Source organism: Halictus rubicundus, chromosome 7 (assembly GCF_050948215.1).
Source record: "Halictus rubicundus isolate RS-2024b chromosome 7, iyHalRubi1_principal, whole genome shotgun sequence".
NCBI classification, from domain to species: Eukaryota; Metazoa; Arthropoda; class Insecta; order Hymenoptera; family Halictidae; genus Halictus; species Halictus rubicundus.
In genome coordinates this window covers 12326981-12354797 of record NC_135155.1, presented here as the reverse complement: position 1 = coordinate 12354797, position 27817 = coordinate 12326981, and the positions used below count along the sequence as shown (strand labels likewise).

General features: G+C 39.4%; 2 protein-coding genes across 2 annotated transcripts; one reads left to right on the top strand and one right to left on the bottom strand.

Annotated features, from left to right (window-relative positions):
- The first annotated feature begins 988 nt into the window (after positions 1-988).
- On the top strand, positions 989-21869 carry LOC143355471 (O-acyltransferase like protein). Its single transcript, XM_076790280.1, has 11 exons — positions 989-1422; positions 13487-13698; positions 15172-15389; positions 16559-16650; positions 17232-17425; positions 18277-18612; positions 18867-19066; positions 19432-19564; positions 20246-20435; positions 20825-20967; positions 21072-21869. Exons 1-11 carry the CDS (start codon positions 1176-1178, stop codon positions 21633-21635), a joined length of 2529 nt encoding a protein of 842 aa, XP_076646395.1. The 5' UTR covers positions 989-1175; the 3' UTR covers positions 21636-21869.
- A 2649-nt stretch (positions 21870-24518) lies between these two features.
- On the bottom strand, positions 24519-27285 carry Pban (pheromone biosynthesis-activating neuropeptide). Its single transcript, XM_076790287.1, has 3 exons — positions 27159-27285; positions 26009-26245; positions 24519-25108 (listed from the first exon to the last, which is right to left on the bottom strand). Exons 1-3 carry the CDS (start codon positions 27253-27255, stop codon positions 24864-24866), a joined length of 579 nt encoding a protein of 192 aa, XP_076646402.1. The 5' UTR covers positions 27256-27285; the 3' UTR covers positions 24519-24863.
- Positions 27286-27817: the final 532 nt, after the last annotated feature.

Here is a 27817-nt window from a genome sequence, read left to right as displayed (position 1 = left end):
TAAGCCCTAATCGAAGGACCGTTTGTTCACCCCTTAAACCGGCAATTACGGTCGTCGTTGTCCTATTCGCGCTGATAATAATCAGTTCGAGTCATCAGCGCTTCCCATTTCTGGGAACGCGTAGTAATGATGCACCGACCACCCTAATGACTCATCGTACACAATTACCTGCTAAATGACAGTAAGCAAATAATGAGTGCGTAATCGATTAACGCACATCTACATAAATGTACGTAAACTCGCTAAATAGACAAAATCGGTTTCCGCTTGTCAATTCGATAAAAATGTTGCACTATTTAAATTCATTCTAAGCAGCGGCTTTTTGTATCGAAGCTAAATCTTTGCCCTTCACAGTGACATTAGAAAGAATACTGAATTCTACTGAACAAGCTCGAAAATTAAGAATGAAATGATACTCTACCTTACTATACATTGCAGGCCACTTGATCCTACCCCAAACCACGTCATGTAGCAAATTAATTGTTATAACTCCTAAAAAAAAAATTCTTAAAAATCACTTCTTTTCACTGCCGTTACGCAAGAAGCCCCCCTTAATGTAAGAATAGTGTTTGCGCCACTACATAAATATTGCGGCAGTAAACATGGTACACGTCAGTTGTAGCATAAACGTACCCCCACAGTCGGTTGCGGGATAAAAGCTGATCGAAAGGCGACATCGAAAGAAGACGTCGCGTCGTCGATCGCGGTCATGTTTCACGATCTTTCCGATCGTGTCGAATTCCTACCGACGACCGAACGCACACGTTTTCTCGACTTCCCCCCCACCCTTGAGTACCGTGTCAGGAAAGGGACGAGAGAGGAGAGGAGAGACACATTACGCGGCGCGGCGCGTAATCCTCGGTCGCATCGATAAGAGGTGCCCATCGGAGAGTCGAATGCTCTTACCCCCATCATCGTGCCAGCGCGGCACACCAGTAACACATATATAAATGCACCAGCGATTGACAGAACGTACAGTTCACGTTTTGACGTCTGCTACTTTGCCGGGCAACCTCAAGTTCCACGCAAGTGCGCAAACGCACGGCAGTCAGTCGGACCGCCCCGCCCCACCCCTCTCTCTCTTCGAATCACTTACCGCGCTCCGCCCACACGTGACACACGTGACACGCCGCCACGTGCGTTTCCAACCCCGACCACGCTGCCCCGAGAGCAAGATGCGCCGCTCCGGAGCTCCCTGCGGCCACCAGTGGCCACCCGTTCCGGAAATCGTGATTCCGCTTCTTCTCGCTGTCGTGCAACTTTTTGACGGAGGTTTCGCCGACAGAGTCAAACCGGAAGCCGTGCTTCTCGACGTCCTTGCGAAACCCTTTGCTCCTTCCGATGGCGCTTCCGAGGCTTGTTTGAGGGACAGCGCGCTTTATCTGAAGGAGGTTGCTAGTTATACGCCGTGGGCTCTGCAAAGTGAGTAGCATACATGTTTGCCGGACCATTTTTATTGTAATTGATTGAACTGCGAATTCGTCGCATCCGTGACAGTATCGAGTAAATATGGATTTTTTCCGTTACTTATCGTTTTGATTCTACCACACAAATTATTACTAGTTTTGAGCCCTTTACTTCTCACTAGAATTCACTTGTTTTTAGAAACTATCAACATTATTATTAACACCAGGTTTACCGAACCCGGCAAAATATCGGGCACCAAGATTTTAAATTTGTGATTATTGAGATTGTAAGAGGAAATACTCAACAAATTTTGACGCATCCGTGACAGTATCGAGTAAATAAGGATTTTTTCCGTTACTTATCGTTTTGATTCTACCATACAAATTATTACTAGTTTTGAGCCCTTTACTTCTCACTAGAATTCACTTGTTTTTAGAAACTATCAACATTATTATTAACACCAGGTTTACCGAACCCGGCAAAATATCGGGCACCAAGATTTTAAATTTGTGATTATTGAGATTGTAAGAGGAAATACTCAACAAATTTATATCTTTCTTATATCATTCTTGTTATTTTTATAAAGTAATGTAATATAATCACTTTTAATGCTCCGTAAACATACTGTTCAATCGGGCTATATTTTTTATAATTTGATCAAAGTCGAGTAAATAAAATATAAAACGGTGAAGAGATTAAAGGAATTTGAGGATGCTGATACGTTATCTTGAATGTATTAAGATCAATGAAGACGGAATGAACTTTTCATTCAGTTTCGATCTCATAGAAATGATGCAGAACATTTTTATCTTGTGTGAAGATCCGCAGTCTTGTAATTAAATAACGATTACAATAGCGTGGGTCAAAATAGACCCAGACTCCGCCGGCGATGGTTTAATTAGATTTTAGTTTCAATTAGTGCGACTTGGGAAAGAGGGGGAAGTTAGTTTTAAAGTTTGTTGTATAGGGTGTTTGGGTTTTGACTTTTGGGTTGCTTAGACGAATTAGATCTCTGTTTAGTATAGGTTCTTTTGGCAATGTTCTACTGCGTTCCTAGTTTTTTTCTTTTTTAAATTGAAAAGTGGTTTATTATACTTCACCTAGTCCTCAGAAATTCGTTTATTAGATTTCCTTTTACCAATGTTTTACTGTATTTCTGGTGTATTGTTGCTTCATTGCTTGCAAAATGTTTTACTATATAATGTTCTGAAGAGATTACGAGACCGCCATGACTATCCATTTTTTACTGTTTACCTAATATATACATACACACATAAACTGGTAGAAAGTTATAAATTAGACAGCTCGCAACTCTGAGTCAAAATGGACAATTTCCGATGGAAAACATTTTGGAAAGTTTCAACATTGTTATCAATGAGATACATTGGACAGAACGCGCCACATTTACAATTCGTACGCAACCCAGGCGTTACGCCGCGCTGGTAGCATTCTCGCAACAACACTTTGTCAACAACACACATTTCTAAGGGAATTTAGGTAGCCCAAACATTCCTGAATAATTTCTAATTTGTTTTAATCATTTTTCGGAAATTCATCATTTTGAAGCAACAATTTGATATCGACATTTTGCAGATATTATTTGACTAATTTCAAACATTTTAATTGACTGATGAATATCAATATTTTCAAAACAGAATTTTCGAATTCTTGAGATACTTCCACCATTTGCATCAAACTGAGTCCTCCGTTCATATTTTACATATATGCATACAAATATATAATATGCAATTTTTCACTTCGCTGTATAATTATTAGTGAAATCAATCGGCGTAATACAAGACAAGCAGAAAAATGTATTTGTTTGAAATGTTCACTTACACCATTTTGATAAACACCGGTACATAATATGTGTGTTTTCAAATTCTTAGGTTTCCACTGTTGCGCGTGTCATTTATTCGTTTTCTGTCAGCAAGCGAGGCGGAGAAAATTTGCAATTCACTAATTATTTGGTTGGGATCGATCCGTTGAAAGAGAAGGGATTTCGACAGGGCGCGTGAGGGTCTGTAAGTTGCGCGGGAAATTGAAAAAGATCCGAGTGCATCTTCCGGCAGCTGTCGACGCCGGCGGCGATGCTCTCGACGGTTTTTGGGACGCGATGACTGATGCAGTGGACCTCGGTTTCGTGGATTGCTCAATTGGTTTCGCGGGTCAGTGACCCCTCTTTCTTTCTCTCTCCCGCTCTCTGTTACGGACGCTGCCATGCCGGTCCTCCCGAATAGAAAGCGATCGAGAGCAATGGAGATCGCGCCGGCCCGAACGCCGTAAAAATACCGTTTGAGCGATCTGTAGGTGTCTACCTATTCGCGCGTCATTATCTAACGGGGACCCCATACGCAGGTGTCCGTCACGAGAGAGGATCAATTGTCTCGGAAGGGAGCCCACGGAATAGTAGCAGCAACGCTCGTAAAAGTACCGTTCCACCGAACCGCCCGCGGGCCGAAAGCCTTCGGAGTTTTCAAATTTCGAACAAAGAGCCTCGGAAATTTCGAAAACTCGTGCAATCGTTTGCAATCAACCCTCGAGTAATACGCTGCGAATGCGCACTCTAGGCGAATGTCAAATTTGCCCTTTTTTCCCTTTTCAATTTTAACACGTTGTTATTAACGTGTGTCCAAGTCGTGTCTTCTTTAAAAAATATTTTACAATGACGATATGCAGTATAAAACGTCATTTAGCAATCTCGAATCAAGCAGAAATTAGAGCAGAGAAATGAAAAAATATGAAGAAGAGATTTACAACATAATTCATCGTGCACTCTAGAATTCTCATCTCAATCGTTACCGAATCACTTTCAAAATGATTTCTCACTTCGATCGTCTTTGGATCCTAAAAATGTCGGAAACGATGGACTAAAGAGAAAAACGCGAACAGAATTTAGAGCAAAATGAACATTGCACAAGGTTTACTAATCTTTACCGAATTGTTATGAAACTTGCTTTTAAATTGAAAAATGGCCCAAATTCATAGTGAAACGAGAGACGGTGACGAAAATGACCCAGTCGAAAGTTAATAGTCTCGTAAAATCGTCTTTATAACTAACGAAGCTGACGTTCCTCGCATTGGTGAAATTCGAAAGTTGAGTAGGATCGTTTGAAGTCAGGGTGCTTTTGACTCTATCGTCGATTTGAAGAAGGTAGCAGACCAGGCTGAACAGGTTCAGCCGAAAGAAACTGGTTCATCGGTCGATTCGTACTAAAACCTCGGGGTCGTTGACCACGTGAAATGAAATTTCTAGTTCGTGGGAGTTCCCCAAACGTTTTTGGCCCGAGTTCGTCATCCGGTGCTCTGGCTCCTTTCACCTGCTCTGCCAGACAGGACAAGGTAGTCGGGGCTCCTTTTTCTTCGGAAATGTCACCGAGATTCGTTCACCCTTTTGCCGACCTCCACCGATTTTCGGAACCGCTACGAAATTAGGCATCTTTATGCATTTTTTTCTAGAGAATTATAGTCGACATCTGAATAAATTTTTCTGGGTTGTGCCGATACATCGTTCGGCTACAAGAAGGCATTTATTTATTTATTCATTGGACAGCGTCAAATGGCATCAACCTATTCCGAATATAAATCAACCTTCAATGTAAATTGTGAACAGAAGAATTATGATGTATATCTTATTTCGAAAGACATGCTCCAAGTATTGACAATTAGTTTAGCACACATTGTTCATATTAGGTACCCAATTAGGCATTTCGATAATCACGAGGAAGATTATTCGGATCATTTAATAAGACGATCGAAACGCGATTTATCGTTCACGACTGTCCACGCGTAATCGGCGAAAATATTTTCAGGCACTTCCGGAAAACTGCACTAATCGGCAATAATGCGCAAAACTGGCCGATACGACGGCATTGACCCCGTCGAACCACGATTACCGTTATCGTTCACTTCGAAAATTAACCGAGTTGCCATCAATTATTCATCGAGTTACGTGACTCAACTCCGACAACTCTCAGTGGTGCCTTTTCGCAAAAAAAAAACAGAATTTTCGAAGCGCATAACAGATTTTTGCTACCACGTCGGTGCAGCCATTCCAATTTTTATTTTTTAAATATGTTGATTAGTTACAGCTTAGTTAGATACAGCACATCGAAGTTAACAAACTCTCAAACATTGAACTTGTGTGACGTGAAAAGTTTGTCTAAAAAAATTCATTTGCAGAACATGTTACTGTTAATGTAGGTGCTACGAATGGTAAACCTTTCGTAGAAATATGGAATTCTCTTCCGAAGATCACTATGTCATAAATAGTATGCCATAAGTCTTTGAACAAAATGAGAGCAAAAATAAAAAATGGTATTCATCGAAGAATAATCAATCTTCATGAGAACTAAGTTGAAAGCAATATTTATACCAATAATGGGATTTTCCAGTTTGAATTTTGCATTTTCGAAAATTTTGGCCAGCTTTTTGCAACGCACCACTGCGTGCCGGTTCTCACGTAGCCCCGTTCATTATACTTGAGAGATTAGGCTCCTGCCGTTGTCTACCACCACTGGCCGCGACGATTTAAGGTCAAGTTCCAGTGCTGCGAACCATTTAATGATTGTTAGAGGGCGTTGTTCGTGGAAACGCAATGACTTTCACCTTGTTGATCACGTGAAGAGATGTGTGTCATTGTCCTTCATCGGAACAGGTGGAATTAGTATGATAATTACTATTGAACACTTTCTCGTGGAAACGACCTTTTAGGTACTACGATTTCTTTCACATATTTTTTTTTAATAACACTCACATTCGCAAGTTATGTGCACTATTTGTCACATTTTTGAAAATATATGTGGAACAGTTTGACGCATTTTTAAAACTGTACACCAGAGCAATGTGACAGCTCTAAAATAAAAATTTTATGTAAAACACATAGCACAGTTCTGCTTGTTTTCATTGTTTCTCAACGTTTTGTAAATTAGCATCAAATTCGTTACCGGGAAAATGAAGTAGAATTATTAATTTTGATTAGCATGATCTTGTATTTTGCAAATTCTAATAATCTTGCATAAACTCGCAGAGATCCGCAGTGTATTTGTTAATAACTAACAGCAGCTGACAATCACGGTTTTCTAGGATTATCGATGATGCAACCGAGTTTTATCTTTATTTATAATTTCACAAGCCTCCTAGTCAAAACCTCGGAACTGCGTTGCGACGCAATAATCCGGAAAATTTGTTTGCTTCAGAATATTCTATTTATACATCCTACATAATTTATATTTATATATTCTATATAATCTATATTTGAATACTCTATATAATCTATATTTATATATTTTATATACTCTATTTTATATCGCGAAAAGGAAACTGTATTCGCAAATCTCAACAGCATCATCTTGACGCAAAAAAATCGCGATATCCATTTTGCAAAAAAAAAAAAAATCGCCAGCCGATGATGTTTTCAGCGTTCGTTAGTTGCGCCGTGCCCCGCTGACCCGCAAATCCATTACCGCTCCAATAAATGGAAATTTGCACACTCGGAACCGATAATATTTATAGTACATCGTGTCGCTTGCATAACTTGTTTCGTGCTCGATAGCCGAGAAGCGTTCGTTGTTTATTTTGGGAAAAGAAGGCTCAACTGTTTCGAAGGCCCAACATTTTTCTTGCGATGCTAGAGGTCCCCACAGTGGCTTAAAAAAAATTTTGACGTTAAATACCATAATTTTGTAAAGATAGTCGATATTTATTTATTTCTAATTTTTATATATTAATATATATATATATATATAATTATAATTTATATATATATATATTAAGTTTTATATACACATATAATATATAGTATAATATAATATATACTACATAATATATAGCATAGTATAGTATATATATATAGTATATTTATATCTAATTTTCTTATGTTGTTCTATTGTAGCTGTGTTATAAATGAATTGTTGTGGAACCCCGTTGCAAAATATAGATTCGTGAAACGGTTTCTTAAAGTTCGATCGATATGGTGACGCGTTGGATCGAAGGACCGGAGGTCCTCTCTTACGCAAGATCGAATCAACAATGGCGCCTCGGTCAGAGACTCTCACTTTCGAAACGATCGGATCTTATTATAGCGATGTTGACAGACAGGCTGCGCCGAGATTCGCATAAATCTGCGTAAAACTCATTCGTACGAGGCGAAACACCGTGAGTCATATTTCTTGAAAATTAATTCAAAGAAAATGCAACGCAACAATATTTTCTTCTCGCAATAAGAGTGCAATAAAACAGACATATATACAACACATGGAAAATAAACAAACAGGTGCGTCTAAAATTTTTTAGAAATATGCATATATCTAACCCAATACATCTATTTCAAAATTGATACATCGATCGTCCAAAAATGAAATGCATATATACACATATATTACAAAATTACGTCTAGAAAGAGGAAATTTGAGAAGATGCGTCGCAAATTAAGGCAATGCAGGATGTCCCAAAAATGTTGTACTTCCTTGATTGGGATGATTCCCGAGGCGATTTAAAGTAACTTTTTCCTTTATGAGAATATTCTCCGCGGCTTTGTTCAGGAGTTAATCACGAAAAACATGAACCAATCAGAGCGCGGCTACAGCAGACAGATTCCGGCTCGGCCAATCCTAACGCCACGCTCAGTGGGCGCCGCGCTCCGATTGGTTTGCGTTTTTCGTTAATATCTCCTCAATAAAGCCGAGACGGAAATTTTCGCAAAGAAAAAAGTTATTTCAAATTATCTCGGTAATCGCCCCTTTCAAGGAAATACATTTTTGGGATACCCTATACAATGAAACAGTGTCATCCTATATAGTGAAACGGAAATTTTCGCAAAGGAAAAAGTTACTCCGACTGAACTCAGGAACCACGTCTTTCAACGTTTCCCGACACTTTTCGCATACCCTGTTTACGTCCCAGAGTTAATACGAATTTGTTTTCAGATTATTGCGAGGTGAAATATCGAAACATAGGTTGATCGTGACATTTTTAATTGTGAGACAATTGTGATCCGATTTGGTTTCTGTTGTGGCGCCCGATGGAGGGTTGTTTGCGAAATTTTGAAGGGAGGAGAGGGGAGGAGAGGAGAATTGGCGAGAAATTCGAGCGAGTCTGTGAATCGCGGTGCGTCGCGGCGCCATATGCCGCACGCGAACTGGGTCAACAAGGAATAACGTCGGTGCCGATGACCGTCCTTGTGTATCGAAGCCGGTCTTTTTGCTCGCATGACCGATGATCGATCGATCTTTCCTCTTTCCGACGCCGATGCGTCTCTTAGGCTCCTTCCACACGGATCCAAACGATCCGTCGAAACTAAACAGAACCGTTTCGATCCGTGATCCTTTCGCACTCGATAGTGGTCCCCGAAAAAAATCTTGATTTCTTCACATTTTTTTTTCCGCGCCACTCAAACGATCACGATCCAGCTCCGTACGAGCGATCGGAATAATTCTTTTGTGTTCTTCGGTGAGACGAGGGGATTTTTGAAAAATATATATTAACAGTAAAGTTAAAGAGAAGGGCGCGATTGTTGGTTATAAAGTATTACACGTTCTTCTTTTTAAATAATTATATTTGTTTAAGGAAGACCTGATGTAAACGGTAAAAATATTAGGAGAATTTCAGAATGTCTGTAGCAATATTATCAAACTTGTTAAAACGATTAAGAAATCAATTTTTATCTCATTCTTGTTTGGCGCACAAGATTCTTGCACAACTTTGACGATAAGAAAAATTTCTAGTGCATTTTTGGTATGAAATATTTCTGTCGGATGAATTGCGTCAGAAGCAGGGAATTGAATTTTTTCGAATTGTGGGACGTATAAGGGCCTTCAATCGTTTCTGTCGCGGAATAAAATGCAACCAGCGCGTGCAATCAGCTTGGCCGGTTGCATACCCGTCGAAGGAAGTTTAAATTGCTCGGCGAATAATTAGGCTGAACATTGTATCGCGGCCGACGGAATGCAATTCGAAGGTGTTTCCGACTGTAATTGCGCTCATTTATTCCCACCGTTGACGGCGGCGGTGGTGCCCAAAACCCATTACATCATTTATTCGCCGAAATTCCCTGAAATTTCGAAAACGCTCGCAATTATCCCAGCAATTACCTGCTCTATGTGTGTGTGTCGTGGAAAAGTTTGTGGAATGGGCGCAGGACAATCTACATTATCGGAATTATGTATACGCTAAGCAAACATGGGCTACATTCGTCTGTATCAAATTTTATTTGACTAAAACCTAATAATTCTGCACACAAATCTATTGGACAAGCAATTTTCTGGCCCTCTTACTTTTCTTCCAAGACGCCACTTTTGTGGAGGTTCACGCATTTTTGTAAATATTCAATTTCTGTTTCATCTCGGACCACAGAATTTGATAATTGCTTATACAAATCTGCTCGGGAAGCTCTTCTGAATTTTTCTAGTATTGCCACAATAATTCATTTCTGCAAAAATTCGTCTTTTATCTAATGATCCCAAACGAAATGATAAGACTGTTGTTGAAGGATCCGTTGAAAAATAGACTTCCAAAAATGACGGGATAATGCGCGTCGAGCTAAAAGATCTCCGCGCAGCTAAATACCGGCGTCCAGATCCAGGGAGCGACGGTTGCGAAACACGCAGCATGCGAAAAAGAATTGCGGACCGCGTCATCGCGGTTGGTTCAAGGCTGGTCGTGTGTACGCAGCTCTCTTTTTTTTCCCCCGCCGAATGAAGATCGAATGTTAAAACGGCCGATGAATCGTTGCCGCGGAGAAATGTCAGCGGATTTAGAAATCCGACTTGCGAAAGGCTCTGTTTTCGTTTTCGGGTACGCGTTTTCGGGTTTCGCAGGTTTCGCAACGTCCCCCGGTCACTCTTACCGGTGTCCTTCGATTATTTGGATGGCTTGTTAACAAGCATAGCAGGTGCTTGTTCTTTCTTTTCGCGCAGACATTTCTCTCGGACATTTTGGCGGGCCGTACCTTGTTCTAAATTGCGAATATGAAAGAAGAAATTAACCCTTAGCACTCGAATGGCGAGTACAAGGCGCCATTAAAAATTACTGTATCATTATTCAAAATATTTTTTATTAAATTTGTTTGTATTTAATAAATTACTAAACATTTCAATACTGTACGAGTAAACTGCACCATTTTCCTATGTATAGCATGAAAACATATATATAGAAGGGAAATATTCTAGGTCGGAAGAAATGTTTCGTTTTGGAGTTAAAATGGCTTCGAGTGCAAAGGGTTAATAGACTGCGGCGACTCGTAGGCAAACTGAAAATTTCCCAAGTCGATTGTAAATCGCATAAATGAAATAAAAATGTTCTTTCTCTGTTAAGGGGGTATCCAACCCTCAAATGACCATCACCCCTTTCAAGGAAGTACAACATTTTCGGGATACCTTGTATAGCTTCGCCATTTAACGATGTTATTCGATTGTATAATGATACCATACCCAGTAGTATTACCAACGTTCACACTCGCTTTCTCGTTCGTTCTCGTCTATTAAATTAACCATTTTTTCGCTTGTACCGACCGTTTCCGGGCAGCGTGTGTTTTCCTCATAGAATAGTTTCTGCACGCAAGAGGAAAACTAAGAGATTAATAAACCGCGAGAGTATACTTACATAAAATCGCGAAGGATCGGCGGGGCGTGTCAAGTGTCAGAGATTTTGTTTCGCTGTACGATTAAGTAGAAAATTTTCCTCGTGCTTGCTGAAAGTTAGGGTTGGGGGGAGGGGGAAAGGCTCCGATACGAGATAGAAGAATCGACTCGCTTCAGCTGTCATCGATGAAGATACCGATGGTGGAGCGAACGAACTCGTGACCTTAGAATACCGATTCCTTGCAAATGCGCGTCCACGTGATTCCTGGTATGATGCGTTAATTCACCCTCGACGCCATCTTGATTCTCGTCCGAGCCGAACAGACGCACATCATCTCGTTTCTTTTGCTCGATTGTAGTGCTTCGATAAATTGATTAAATTGATTTTTTTTATAACTTGGTTTCTATCTATGTGATGGTACAGATGTTGCCATGATCTGTTGATAACAGATACAACATAAGTAAAAAATTATCCGTATATGTTCTTATCAAGGGATCTATAAGTATTATCTGTACGTCGGTAGAGTATTATTACAAAATAACAATGTTAGTATTTCTCCTTGAATAACAAATTATATTTTACAAAATTCTCCGCATTTTCTTAACAGCTTATCCACCGGTAATTATTCCATAATTTTCGAAAGTCTACGGATTTGTTGTGAGCTTCCTTCCGGTGTAGCACTATCCTTGACAGGCCTATTAGGCTTCCGGTAGACAATGGTGAATGAAAGCGTAGCGTCCTTAGAAAGTCTGCCAGGTCGCATGAATTTCATCTAGGAAATACAATGTTGATGTTTGCATTTTTTGCGCGAGGGTGTGACGCGTGTTTTCCGGGAGGAAGATAGGAAGATCGCGGATGATTTGACATTCGATAGATCTCGGGCGTGTCGATGCGGCTCGCGTTTATTTGCGAGCGTGAACTCATTGTCAGCAGGTCCCGGTTGTCCTCGCTATCTGGCATCGGTGAAAAAAAAATCTCCGGAGATATCGAAGTCGTGATTTTTCCTCGCGGGCGGCCCCTTATCGAATTTTATCGAACGACCCGTTTCGCAATCCGCGTAACCGCGCAGTTCCCGCGCGCGTATCTCGCGCGGAGTTGCACTTCCGTGTATGCAATCGGCGATCGGTTGCATTCGAGCAACAACACGGCATTGAGACGTGCACGCGACATTCGCAACATCCAAATCGAAGATATTTAATCGTCTTTGGTCTACTGACTTTTATTATTATTCAGTCGTTTCCTGCGACATTCTAATAGCCCACCCCCCTCCTCTAATTGCAATTAAAGGGATCTGAATCTCGAGTGAAACTTCCGGATATTTGCATTGTTATAACTTTCAGAGGAAAAGTCCGAGAGTGACGCACCTAGGTTCATTTCAAAGCGTAAAATTTCTCCTTTTTGTTGCCCCTTTTCTCTTTCCTGGTTCGTTATTTTTTTTAAGGCTGTATTTTTGCGTTATATATTTTATTTTACACATATAATCGTCTGTGTCCAGCTTGAAAAATTTTCTTCGCAACTTCAATCACTGTGGACACAAAGATCGACGTCTTCTCGTCACAACCAGCCCATAAAAGTTGATATACAATTTTCTGTTACTGTTTCATTACGTTGATTGATCCTAGAGAACGATTAGAGACATCTAACATAGTAAAATGGCAACAAAAAATTTGCTGATCAAGCTCTGTGGGATTATTATAAAAGTAACACTCCAATTTTTAAATATATATGAATTTTTAATCGTGAACAAAATTTGTGAAATTTTTGATGAACAAAAGAAGCAGCTTTGCTCTCCGCCTATTTATTAGTACAAAAATCACTCTTGGAAAAAAGAGGAATTCTGGACAAGCAAAAGTGGAGGCTTCATCCTTTGAAATGAGGTCCTTGTCCGATTTCGTTTCACGTAGCTACAGCGTTTCGAACATCAAGGACCCTCTCTCCCAAGGTTCGGCGTAGCGGTCCTCGAACCGCCAAAAATATACGCAATCGATCAGTCAGAAATTTTTTATCGCATCCCAAATTTTTTGCCACTCGGGCCGGGTGCCATAGCCAAGAAACCAAAATTATTATCTCGACTTTCGAAAACGGTTCCAAGAAACGCCGCGCACAAAACCGGAGGAAACAAAATCGAACAAAAACGGGACCCGGTCGTCGATGATCCGATAATTCCGCGAAGGATCGAAGGATCTTCGGATTACCGCGTTGGCATTTAACAATCGGCGGCTGCGGCGACGATGGCGGCGGCTGACAACAAATCGAACGGAACCGGTTGACGTCGGTCTCTCTGCGTCAAGGAGTTCTTCTGTCCCCGATTTCCACGATAACACAGGCGGCCCGTATTTTGAGTTCCCGCGCCGCGTCTCGTGGCGCTTTGGCATTTTCATTTCTGTTTACCGTGTTTACGAGAACATGGAAATGCGCGAACGGTGGAAAGTGGGAAGAGGGAGAAGACCGTATTGTCACGAGTAAAGGTACAAAGACCTTCTTTCATTCTGGATTCCAGTGTACGACGCGTCCGTGAAAATTCCATCGGGCGTAATCACGGGCAATTACAAACAGCTAGGCAATTACGACGAGTGCCTGCGCGTGAAAAGCGGCCACGGATTTACGGGGAAGGCATGCACCGCCATGGTGCAGTTCGACATCACTGGAGACCAAGCCGGACGTCACCGGCCCGACATCGGCGATCTGTTTACAAACATCGCGGTCGCATCGGTGAGTCGATCCCGTTGTTTATTAAACTGTACAATAACAACTTTGCGATTCGAACGAACAATTTATCCTATAAATTTTGATCCGCCGAATACGAATTTCAATGAATTACTAAATTTCTAACAAGCTATTAATACAATCATTATATTTATAGATAAAAGATTTAAATATATTTTTCAATTATTGAATTTTTAATACGTACGTCTGTGCATTAACTTTGGGAATTCTTTCTGATTGAAACGCAACAGTTGGGCGAACGATTTTTGCTTCGAATAATTCCGTAGACTCTTCCAAGCACAACGGTATTTTTTTTTTTTGTGTAATATGGTGAATGTTTAAGTATGTTTGTAAAATGTTTAAGGAAAGCGAGACACCTTTTGATCATGAAAATGTTCCTTCAAGAAACGTATAATTCCGGACAAGTAAATTTGTTGGACGTGTAGAGGACGTGTGAAGGTCAATTGCATGTTCACTTTTAATCTTATGTTTCTTATTATCAAATGTTTAATACCGCCAGTATGATCGTTCAAAAAGCATGACATTCGACAGCCTCGATCGTAAATGTTCTCCGGTGAAATCCATTGATAAGCCACTTTATTCCTCATCACGATAACACACTTGAACTCGAATTCATTTAACACCTTTATCGGTCATTGTTCGGGGGCGCGTATCAACGATCGATCTTATAATCATTATCCATTATTATCCTTATCAATTTCGTCGGCTGTGAGAAAGAGTTCTCGAGATTTTCTATCTTTGGTACTCGAATCACTATTATTAGCGTGAATCGTCTCAACTGGGCACACCCCGATCGAGTCGAGTCGAGATTTCAGTTTTAAAAAATTCAAGGAACTTCAAATTTGAGAGAAAAGTGGAATTTTCAACTTCAGGAATGTGTCACGAAAAGATTCCAAAAATTTTTGTAAACACAACGGTACATACCTTTATAACATTGCATTTATATTAAAACAGTTATAACAGCCCTGGTCCTCTACGCGTTCACTTATAATAAAAATATTAGCATGACATTATGCCACCTTCGAAACCGAACAAGTTTCGTTCGACACATTTTTTTCTACCGTCAATAGCAACCGAGTTACAGTATTCTCTCCGTAATTGTAAAAACGTCGGGTCTGTCGAGCGACAGTTCTAGTAGAGGTGCTACGTCTTCCTCATCATCGTCGTGATCGTGATCATGATTGTCATTATCATCGTATTTGGTATCATTTTAATTAGAAAATAGAGACGAATACGACGGTAAAAGTTTAATAAAAAAAAAAAAATCAAAAATTCGAAAAGTCGTAATCTTCTGCTTCGCTTGCATTAGTGTGAGTCTCACTGATTCCAAGGGGGTGGTGGGGATAAAATTTGGACTTTTACGGTAGAGACCTTCGCGACAGTTACAGAGATAATACTGTATATCCAGAATGTGGCGATGAATATGGATCATTGAGAAAGAGATATCGACTGATGCAGGGCGTGAAATGGAACCAAGGGAAGACGGTGATCTACGAGTGGATGTGGTGCGTCCCATCGAGCTGCAATCATACGGAGATCCAGGAGGCGTTGGAGATCGTTCTCGACCCCCTCAAGGTCGAAGGTCGCGTCGATCTGGTGGTTAAGGTTCCAGAGACCTCGTGTCACACCGCAGAATCGGATCGACCGGTCCTCGACGTAACCGACTGGATTTACATGTAAATATCGTTATCGAGTTACACTAGCGTTTGCGGTTTCCCAAAAGAAACGAGTATCTCTACTCCGAGAATAACAATTCTCGTTGTTTGTCGCTGCCTCGAGGACACTCCTTGTTATTAGACTCCGGTTTCTTTCATGAGAAATAAAATTTCTCCGAGTCTATTGTAAGAGGCTGAAGTTCAATAAAAATTATATATTGTCTTTTAATCATCTTAAAAAATCGAGAATAATATAGCGATATAATTAAATCGTTCTAACGTCTTTTCAATCTTGTATTTGACGCACTCATTTTTCTCATTCCAACTATAATTTATTGAAGATATTCACTTATTGGACAATTTTATTAATTCGTTACAATTTTCCGGATAAATCAAAATTACTGTTCACGATTTCAATTTTTTTTTTCAATTTCAACTTGCCCAGCCTGAACAGTAATGTGCTGCCTTATAAAAATTGAAACATGTTTTTCTAAATAATGTATGCTTCGTAATTTCAACAAGTTTTGTTTGAAACGCGCGAGTCACTGTATTCGCACGAACGAATTGTTTATTATTCGCTCGCGAATGTACTTGAAACTGTTTGCCCGCTTGGTGAATAGAAAAATGGGAAATTATCATTGCAAGATATTCTTGAACCGATGACGAATCCATGCTGCCTTTCCTGCTCGGTTTTGCGTGTTTCTCGCTTCTTACGATCTCAATTTCGAATGTTATTTCGAAAAAATTGGGACGCTGAGATTACCGAGATACAATCTCGAGACTGAAGAGCCGAGCAAATATTAGTTTGATTTGCTCAGGGCGTGGATTCGTTCACTTTGCCCAATTTGATGATGAAATTCGAGATGAGAGTCTTTCGTAGACCCTGATTAGTCAGTTGGAACCGTGTTCCCGACATTTGTCCTGATTTTTTTGAAACATCCACACAGGCTTAGATGAATTTCGATAAAAACGTTTGCTAGCGGATTGTCGATTTAAATGCATAAGCTCCGTAGTCTGTTGATCGCAATGGCGCGCTCACTTTGATCAGCCAGTTTTATTTAGGGGGAGGTTATGTTTGTTTAAGATCACTGTTACGAGTCTTCGCGATTGTAACTCTCGGAGCGATTCGAATTGCGATGCTCGAGAACTGCGCTAATCAGTGCGATACATGATAACACGTTTGATTGCAGATCGATCCTCGCGATATTCGCCGCGATCATAATTGCCAGCACGAGTTACGACATCGCCAGGCAAGGCCGTCTGAGCACGTTGAACCGAAAAGGTGGGTTTCCCGCGTTCTCGTTACGCAAACGATCGTTACACCTGTCCTGTGTGGGTCATGCTTATCGATATTCTTCGCGGAACGATGTCAGAGGAGCGATCCAACACGATTCGAGACTCCGATCGCGAGAGAGATCACGCGTGACCGATAAAAACCATTCTCTCGAACTCGGCCGTCTTTTATCACATCGCTCCGTGATAACGATCAGTGTTAAGGACGATGTGTTTGCCCGCTGCATTTTATCGATTAGGCTTTATCTCGATCGACAGATTTCGATACGCGACTGAGAAATAAAGAAAGAGAGAGAGAGAGAGAACATCTCGCGATCCAGAATCCGAATTTTTAATCTTCTATTGTTATCATTAGCTTATTTTTCGGATAAGGTTAATTTCGTTTTCTTTTCATTCGGTGGGAAATATTAATTTCTTTAACATTTTCTTTCTTAAATGGACAGGTGTAACGGTTCGAGACACTGTTTACATGCGTAGGTTTTAGTTAAACTTTGTTTAAATATAAATTTCTTCATTCTCGGTTTTGCTCATAAATTATGTACAATCCGATGATTTTATTACGATTTTCAGACAACAGACACGTTATTTTGACGTCCTTTTCTGTCTACACGAATGGAAAGAATCTCCTGAGAACTGATCGATCTAGAGACTCTATCAAATGTCTTGACGGAATGCGTTATCTCAGCATCTGTTGGATCATTTGCGGCCATACTCTTTATTCGGAGATCGTCAGTGTGAAAATGAACCTTAACGAGGTCCCTCTGGTGAGCAAAAGTCGGGTTTCATAGCTAATTAATAGACTGCGGATCTTTGTGCAATATAAAAATTGTTTCCATTTATTCTGCGGGACAGAGGTCGAATAAAAATGTATTTTCTCTCTTAGTAATTTTAATAAGTCGAGAGCAACAAAGAAGTGTTCATTAATTCCTTCAAAATGTTCACTGTTTTGCATTTCGTCCGCCCATTTTTGCTATAAACGCTTAAAATCCGCATTCTGGAAATTAGATTTCGCGATACCTATATGTAATGTGTGGTGTTTAAGCTTAATTTCCGCGAGTCAAAATATTCACGAATAAAAAGCTAAGAGGAGAAGTGAATAAATGAAAAATAAATTAAATATTAAGTAAAACATCCATAACAAATGAACATAGAATTTATATTTATTTATTCATTGAAACACAAGAAAGATTTACCTTCGCTAACCTCGAAGAAAGTAATAAGAGAGCAAGCAGAAGATACAGACAGTAGTACGAATCAATTTTTGCTCCTCCATAAGGTGAAAGTGTCTTCATTTCAACTTCCAATCGCTTTCAATTAAATTCTGAGAGAATGAAACTCGCGTATCCCGTCGAAATCATATTATTTATTTATATTTAAATTAAAACAGGTAATTTATTTGTATATCTACAAGAAATATATTATTACAAAAGCATAGAACATCACAGAAAATATATTAGATAACTTACGAAACTAACTTTTTAACGTTATTTTATTTTCTTTTTGTTTACTGTTTTTTTTAAGGACGAATTAATTATTATATAATAATATATAATAATTAATTAATTAATTTATTTTCGTTGTCAAATGTGAACCATTTCCATTCTTGATGTTTAAGATGCACTTGAACTGGAGCAACATGCTGCTGCTGAACGGAAATATAATCACCGACACGTTCTTTTTGCTAAGTGGAGTGTTGATGGCGTACACTATGATGACAAAGAATGAGAAGAATCCTAAAGGACCTTTGGACGTCATCGGTCTTTATCTGCACCGATATTTGAGGCTGACACCAGCGTACGCCATGGTGATCGGATTTTATGCTACTTTGTTTTATAAAATTGGAACTGGACCACAATGGGATCAATGGGTCGGCACTAACAGGGACTACTGTCGCGAAAATTGGTGGACCAATCTTCTGTACATCAATAATTACGTGAACCTTCCAAGAATAGTAAGTACAATCGTTTATCATAAATCTTTGTGAAAATTGAAATTTTCGGGGACCATAGAAAATCATGGAAATTATTAAGAGGTGAAATTAATTTTTATTTAACTCCCGCAATTGGCACAGCACATTTTCATTTTGCAGAAAGATCCGCAGCCTACTAATCACGTTCGATATTGTTCAGTGTTATTTCATACCAAAGTAGAGAAGATCAATATAATTTTACAAAATCCTGAACGGCTTTTAATTTTGATTTCCAGTGTTTGTCACAATCATGGTACCTGGCAACCGATATGCAACTGGTCTGGTTATCACCGATCTTCCTGTATCCGATGCTCAAGTTATCGAGGGAGATCTTCTTCTGGATCGTGATCGCTCTTGGCCTCGTCACATCGGTTATTATACCATTTGTTATAACATTCACCCTGAAATTATCCGGCACCATGCTCTACTATAAAGAGTAAGTACATAAAAAAAATATCGTTTCATTCTTACTTTTTGAGTTTGGTTCAGTGTCCCAGTACCATTGTCTGACTTATTTCGGTTTGGATCACTTGTTCCATCGATCAGTTTCCTTTTTGTATCACTTTCCATAATTTATTCCCGTTAATTTTACATTTGCAACTAGTGTTTATTACATTCAGTAATACGTATATTTCTGAATTTTTGTTTGTTGATCATTGGAATTTTACAAATCTACATGTTGATTTTATTTTACAATTTTCTTTGTGTTAGACTAGTGTTAGACTAGTTATCTGGTAATATAAATAAATAACTAGATGTACAATAATTTTTATTCATATACGATTTTCTCTTTATTGTTAGAGGCAACGATGTGGCTGAGGTTTACGTGCAGATCTACACGAAAGTGTACAACAGATACGGCGCTTATGTGATCGGTTTAGCTCTCGGTTACATACTGTACAATACCAGGACGCGAGTCATCAAAATACGACCGGTGAGTATGCTTAATTGAACGAATTCTCGCAATCTTCCTATCAATGACAGGCACGAGAGCATCATCATAATACCAGTAGCGGATTATGCAAATTAAAATAAAATTGAAAGGCGTCCATCTGCAATGTTATACTTTTGAAATCTTGAATAATTCATTACTCACATATTAATTGTTACATTATAATTTCGATTCACATTTATATTTTTACATCGTAATTACGACTCTCATCCTAATATTTACATTCTAATTTTAAAGAGACTTATTCGCCACACGGAATAAAATTCGTCTCGTAAATATCAATGACCTTGAAATGTGTTGTCAAGGTTAATATCTACGCCATTACAACGTTATTGTTTCAAATAGCGTACTAATTATTAAAAGTATTAGGGGAGTCGTCCGGTGCCTTAAAAAGTCTTGACCAAATCGCATTAGGGTTGCAATGCCTGCTCGGGCACAACACTCATTTTCCTCCATTTTCTGCATTTAGAGATGAAACAAGAAGAGAATATTCCCCCTCCCCGAAGCGAAACGAAAATCATTGCGACCGTACGCGTGATCGTCAAAAAGGTCGTACATCAATCAAGTCATGTGGTCGAACAACATCATCTTGAACAGCGATTCAACATCATCATCTTTTCGAAAATCAACTGTTCCTCACCTTGTCCCGGTGATTTTCTACAGATGTACGTGTTCGTTGGATGGGTGATCGCTGCTCTGTCTGCATTGTTCGTGTTCGTTGGTCCACGATGGATGTACTTCGAGGATCATGTCTACAACAGGCTAGAGGCTAGCTTCTATGCTGGACTCCACAGGCAGGTGTTCGCTCTATCAGTCTCTTGGATCATTTTCTGCTGCGTCCACGGATACGCTGGTACGATTTTACATGTATTAGTTTTTATTTCATTTTCGTGGGATCGTTTGGTCATTTCAATTGGTCACTGATCAGTGTTCGGGGAATTCTTGGTGGTCACTGATCAGTGTTCGAGGAATTCTTGGTGGTCAGTGACCAGTATTTGCGTCATCCATGTTGGTCACTGACCGGTCCTTCACATTGAACACTGATCAATGCTTTCGTTATTTGTACATATATTGGACACTGATCAGCGTTTTGATCATAGTTTGATCATAGCTCGATCACTGACCAAAGAAAGCTCTGCGATTCTTCAATTACGTGAAACAATCGACTTGCATTCAGTCGATTCAAGTTATCAATCAAATCTTATAGATCTTGTACATTGAAGCTGGCATATTTTCTTTAAGGTTTCGTGGGCCACTGTCTTTCCTGGGGCGGCTGGGTTCCTCTCAGCAAATTAACATACAGCGCTTACTTATGCCACTACATGTTCATATTAATGGAGGCTGGAGCCGAAAGAACCACTGGCATATTCAGCCCCATACAAATTGTGAGTATTCGAATGAAATACTAATATTTCAATAAAGAAATTGGGCCATCACCAAAAAAACCATTTTAAACCACTCTAACGAATTTCCACAATAAAAATTCCAGTTCCGCAGTTTCTTGAGCAACCTGTGCCTCACAATGCTGCTCTCAGCAGTCTGGAGCTTGTGTTTCGAGATGCCATTCATGACCTTGGACCGCACTCTACTATCTCATCGCAAGAGCCAGTCGAAACTATCTTCCAAACCTAATCAGCAGAAAATTTTCGGCTCAACAGACTCCAACAAAGAAATCTATCGATCCACGAACGAGTCTCAGTCGTCTATCCAAACCTGTGATGATAACTTTACTTCAAAGTCCAATGAAAACAGCGTCTATTCTTCTATGGGAGACGTTAGCCATGAACAAGGGCTCTACGCAGGATCGTCGCAGGATCTTCAAGGAAAGGGCGACAGGTGTCCTTTCATTTTTGTGATTGGGGGAGGTCCTGAAGGGAACAACTCCTGGCCCAAGTCGAGGAACGTTCATCAAAACAACGGATTCGATGAAGACTCTGATGACGCTTCTCATTCGAAATTGGACGTGCGATTGAACCGCGGTTACGAATGTATTTTGAACGAGGATTCAGCTAGACAGGAGGACGTCCGTGAGTCTGCTAAAGTGGACAGTTGATTGCGAAAAGTGTTTGTTGCGTCCGAAGCTTGCTGGTCAAGTGATTTTATTTATGTACTGCCGGGTATAGCGGCTATAGTGATTTGAGGGACAAAAAGAGGAGAACTTGAGGTGTCAAAGTCGAGTTGCTGATATGATTTATTGATGATGATCGTTTCGGAGACCTCTGTGCAAGAATTGGTTAAGTCTAGATTTTGCTGATTGTGTAATCTTTCCCTCAGATGATCAGAAAAATGTAGAAATTTAAAAAGAACTTTTATTAATAAATGGACTTGTCAGGTTTTTGCACCGAGGTCTTGAATCGAGTGTGTGGTTGTTGACGAACTGCGGATGCGTGTGCAGTCTTCTATTTTTGTAAATTGCTTTGTGAAAGGTGCAGTGTAGCATATCTGTTTTATTATTAGACTGTGGAATATTATACAGATTTTCAATTTTGCAGATTATTTCGTGAAAATTGGAATTGCAAGAGTATTCGAAGAGTGTTTGTTTTGTTTGGTGGTCCACAGTCTGTTCATCGGTGCAGTGTTAGGATTGTCTTCCAATTGTATGGAATGTTTCGGTTGGAAATACTTCTTCGGCGAAAATGTTTAATTAGTAAGGTATCATCTCATCTCACTACGGTAATTTCTGATTTTTTGAGTACTGAAAAATTGTACTTGAAAATGTTTTCTACGAAAATAGAATAATTCATTTGCGAAGGGGTTGAACAGCCGAAGAAGATTCAAAACTATGTCCTAGCGCCATCTGTGAGCGATTCGTAGAACTTGCAAGGAAGATTAGGCGACTCAGAAGTTCAAAAAGTTTTTAAACTCTACGTACGAACGTTATATGTGCATAAGAACGTTATAATTAATGTATTACAGCGGGAACAAAAATGTGCATAGACAGTTTCACGCACAGTCTAAAATTTGTCGAATTTCTATCTCTTTAATCATTTGGATAGATTTTCAATTTCACCTACTCAATTTTCACATGAATGCGTGAAGATCCGCTGTATGATAATTACAGTCATAATAGATGTCCACCCCACTCCCGGAATCTTGGTTTAAGTGCATAGAGCGAGGAGGACAGCTATTATGACTATGAATATAGAGTATTTCAGGTTTTCTTTTTTGGAAAGCAGATTGCAACATTCATTGTAAATAGCGTGACAAAATAAATCTTCAGCAGACCGGACGTTTGCACAGTTGAGAAATCGACGTTGATTCGTTGATGTGTCCCAGTGGAGTGGGAGTAATTACGCTCTCTTTCATTGTTCATACAATTTTGGGGGGGGGGGGGGGGAGGGTGTAGAATAAATAAAGTGAGAATTTAATGGGCAACGTCTACGCGTTGCGGATGAGAATTCTTTCATCGCAGGAGAGATACTCCTTCATCGTCGTTTATTTTTGTATAAATGATTGTTCGTTGTTGTTGCTTCGAGGATTAAGTCTAACACAGGAGCTGCTAACTCGTTGTTCGCACAACATATTTATAAAAAGACTACTATTACATTTAAGCTACCATTAACAAATAAAAGATCCTCTCTTAACAAACGAATTTAGTTGGCGAGGCGTTTACGAGACACAAGCTTACAGTATTATGTGTATATTCGAATCTTGTGATTGTACTAAATGCCAATCTATTTTGCGACAAACGGTTTCGTAATCGCTAGCCGATTATTTAAACTTTTTTTTAAGCTTTTAACAAATGCGCAAGTAACTTCTGTGAGCAAATATGCGAGTCACTTGTACGTATTACCACTGTTATGAATAAACATGTTTCTATTACAATAGATATTTCTTATTTCATTGCTTGAGTCCGAATGTTTCTGTAAATTACAATTGCGACGAAAAATGTGACGTATGCAAATTATTATTATGTTACAATTTGTGATATTTTCAAGAAAAATCATTTCGATTTCCCACTTACTATATCGGATAAAAACAGCTCCGTATGAAAAGTTCTTTTCTTACTAAATTATAATAGTTTCAATATGGAGAAGCGTTTGAAAAGTTGTTTAAATGTTTTTTTGGAGTTTCGGAGGTTGTAGCTATAGTTAAAAATAATTGCTTATTATGGGGACAACGCCCAGCTTTCTATCAGTGTATTTTTTGCCATGGAAGGGTTTGGGGGAGAGCAAGAATTCCCTTTCGGAAGGTAATTCCTCGACCGGAACTACCGTGGGCCATGTGGCAGCGTAGACTACGCTCGTAACCATAAAGCTTGGAAACACTGCCAACAAATACATGCTAGCTTTCCGCCTCTCTTTGCTCGAGTAATCATTTACTATCGGTACAGACAGGAATAACACGCGAACTCGGCTTTACACTACCTGTAGAAATAAATTCTTTCCAATTTTCGAGCCTAATCAAATATATTGATTAAAAAGAAATTATAACAACCCCTGAAATGCGGATGATTGTATATAGCAATCTGATGCCATCTTGATGGAATCGTGTTGAGTTTACTAAAATCATTTAATTGTTATCGATGTCGTAACATTTCTTTCACACTGTCGAGTGATTTAAAGAAGATTTATTATGTTAAATGATGTTACAGCGATCTGAATATTGTGTTTTTATGTACTTTTATTGTAAACTACTTTGTGTACGTTTAACATATTTTTAAAAACTCAATTGTAATAGATATTAGGACAAAAATCACATGTAAAATTAAATGGCAAAATATATAGGCACAACGACTAACATATAAAATTAAATGGTAAAATTTATGGGTACACCATATAAAATTAAATTGTAGAAAGTATTAGGACAAGAATAGCCATGTACAATTAAATTGTAAAAAACATTTGGAGAAATACTAGCATACAAAATTAAACTTAGAATAAATACTAGAACAAGAACGAGGTGTCGAGATGTTCCTCGGATAGAAATGCGTACAGATAGGTACAAAGTGTTCATTTTCCCCGTAAAATATAGACAAAAATGCGTCGACATAAATGATCCTATTCAAAAATAAGAAGTCACGATGCTAATAAATATTGAAACAAAATTGTTCTCGTGGAATTCTATCTTCTACAATCATTCGAGAATGCTTCCAAAAAGAATTGTTTCTTAACGAACGTTTGTTAGGATGGTGAAGCATAGATCGAAGAAGATTGAAGGCATCAGCGATATTTATAATACAAATAGATACAAGTCCTTTATTTCGATAATTACACTAAGTCTTCGGCTATCGTCTTTGTTTCGGCTTATTTTTAGTATCGTCGAGGAGGAAGCGAGGTATTTAGAAGCGTGGATCGTCGGAATACTGTCTAGGTTTGTTGAAAGTACTGTGCAATTGACGGCCGAGTCTTGGTGAAGGTGTCCACGGCAATCGGCGACCTAAACGAGGCGAGAACAATGCCGGAAGGTATTGTTCCTCGGCGTAGAACTCGTCCTGATCCTTCGGGTAACCGTAAGAGAATAATTCCTCCCCCGAATCTCGGCCTAGGCGAGGTGTAAATTGGGTTGGCTGTCGTTTCTCTCCGCCTGGAAAATTGTTACAAAAGTTTCATTCTGCTGATCCTTTGCTCTATGATTTACTTTACAGCTACAGTAATTAAAAACGAACTTTGTTTTTGTCGTTCACAACTTCCAATAAGGAAGAGAAAGTTCGTGTCTATTATCCTTACTTGGTATGTCAATATCTTCAACACTAACCCAAGTAAAACAACAAGTAAAACTGTCTGTTTAACTATTTTTGTGCGAGACACTTATCAACGTATCCGTGATAGTGTTCTAATTAAAATGAGTCCAAACATGGTACAGCTCGAAGCGTATTTGCGTGTTTATTACACGATTCAGTAGAATCTCTATTATCCGAATTCTCCTAAAATTGAATTAAGTCTAAAGCGATTGATGTACAACACGAATCCACTAATCCACCGATTAGTTCGGATAATCGAGATTCTACTCTATCGCGGATTAAACAAGCAAATATGCTCCGAACTGTGTCATATCGTTTTAATCAGAAAAATGTCACGAATATGTTAGTGAACGTTTCATGAAAAAAAAATTACTAAAAACAAAATAGTACTAGACTGCGGATTTCTATGCATTTGTGCAGCAATCGGTTGGGTAAAATATCAAACAGTGAGAGATTCGAATAATCTACGAATATTGGAATGTTTGGAATGCATCAAAATTATTAAAAGATAAAAGTCGATACAGAACATTTTTATTTTGCACAAAGATCCGCAGTCTAATTATCACTGAATTGCCTCATCGATACGCTGGTGTAAACATTTTTATTACTTGCTATTTTCTATGTTCAAATCGGGGAATACTATCTATGGTTTGTGCAGGATATAAGTGAGAATTTGGTTTAAGATTAAAATTTGTTAATGATTCAATTTAGTTAAAATGTTCACATATATAAATTCATTATACCTGGGACAGTGATGACGGCCCAGCGTCCTCCGTCGAGGATGCTCGCCAACGCTTCAAGATCCGGGTCGACATCCGACTTCTTCTCGGACCTGCGACGTCTGCCTAATCGTGGACCAAACCACATGCCGCTGGCGATGTCCTGCGTGGTACGTTTGATGCACTTTCCATCGGTGCATGGTCCAAAATCGTTGCCTGATGTCCTTTCGCTTGCTACGTTACTCGGCGATTCTCTTCCCACTGGTGAAAAGGATTTCTGTATTATTATTCCTCGTCCTTATTCTATTGAATTTTATTTTTTCAAAAGTCAATGCGATAGAAACATAACTGACTAAATTTTGATACAGTTCAATATTATTTTCCAATCTCACTCCTCATCTTTGCTGGTTCATTTAAAAAAAAAATCAATCTGGTAGAAATCTAAATGGCTAATTTTATACAGTTCTACAAACGGAAAAGCAACAAAAATTCAAAAATTCAGTTCTTGCTGAAAATAGAAGCCAAACAAAAAGTTCTTTCTTTCTTTAACACTAAACCTACCACGGCCGGTCAATTTGACCTTTTCAAACTTCTGCGTACAATTTCGTACATACAATATTACCACATCGCTATTTATCTTTACGACATCTTTTACAGTATGTATACAATGTATTTTTTAGTATTTATTTCTCGTTTTATTTTTTTTTCCAAGAATTTATGTATCTTTTCTATCAATATCTTTTTTTACCGACCGGTCATTTCGACCATGCACGGTAGGAACAAGAAGTGTCGGTAGGTATAGTGTTAACGATTTCGAAAGATTGAAAATAATGTTTAGTCAGTAATGTTTTTCCAGTTTTAAATTGCACCAAACTTAACTGCGCATAACTTTGGAAGAAAACAAAAACGGAGCGGCAACAAACGTATTGAAAAACGTAAGTTCTGTGACAATCAACTATTATCAAAATTGAGATACGAACGAGTACAAATGCTTACAGTACCTCAGAATGAAACAGCAAGCTGTGCACACTGAATTTGCTTGCAATCAAGTGAACCAGAAGATTGCAAACGAGGATTGCGTAACGAGCGTATTAAATCGCTTATAACGAAAAGAAGGAAACTCGCAAGGGTACGAATGATTTCTAACAAAAAGGATAAGGTATGTTCAACTCACCGTACTCGTTGGAGGTGCAAGAAGCAACGCACAGGAAGCAAACAAGCGCGCGGACCGCGGCGACGTATAAAGGTGAGTTCGCACCGTAACCGATCATTGCTCGTGTTCGACTATACGTTATCGTCGACACTGCACGCCGAATGATGTCGAAAGAGCCGGGAACCTGGTGTTTTATAGGGGTGCGAACTCCACCCTCCGACGGGGGTTGCTTACGCGCGTCACTGTCCACCGTGTCCCGAGGACTATTTTTCTCCCTTTCTTTCCATTCATTTGATCACCGATACGCAAACATCGGGGCCAATCTCGCTCCCGGCTCGCAATGCAATTCGTCTCAATTTCCAGCTAAGATCCATGGTGCTCCATACCTAATGAGTCGGGGGAAGATGCGTCTACTATGCCAGGAAATCCCAGCGAGATCCTGCAACCGCCCACGCAAACCCTGACGGCCTTGCAAACCGGAAGCCTTCGTCTTTTTGGAGTCGCTTCACGTTTATTGTGCTGGTTGCTATCCTTTCTAAAAGCGGAGGCATGACGTAACCCTGGAAGTAGGATGATAGTGTTTCATGAGATTTTATGGGATCTTTAGGGTATGTTTGGGGGGAGGGTTGTCGTAGGTTCTCTAATTGTTTCGTGTTCGGTTCTAAAGGGACTCTGCGGAG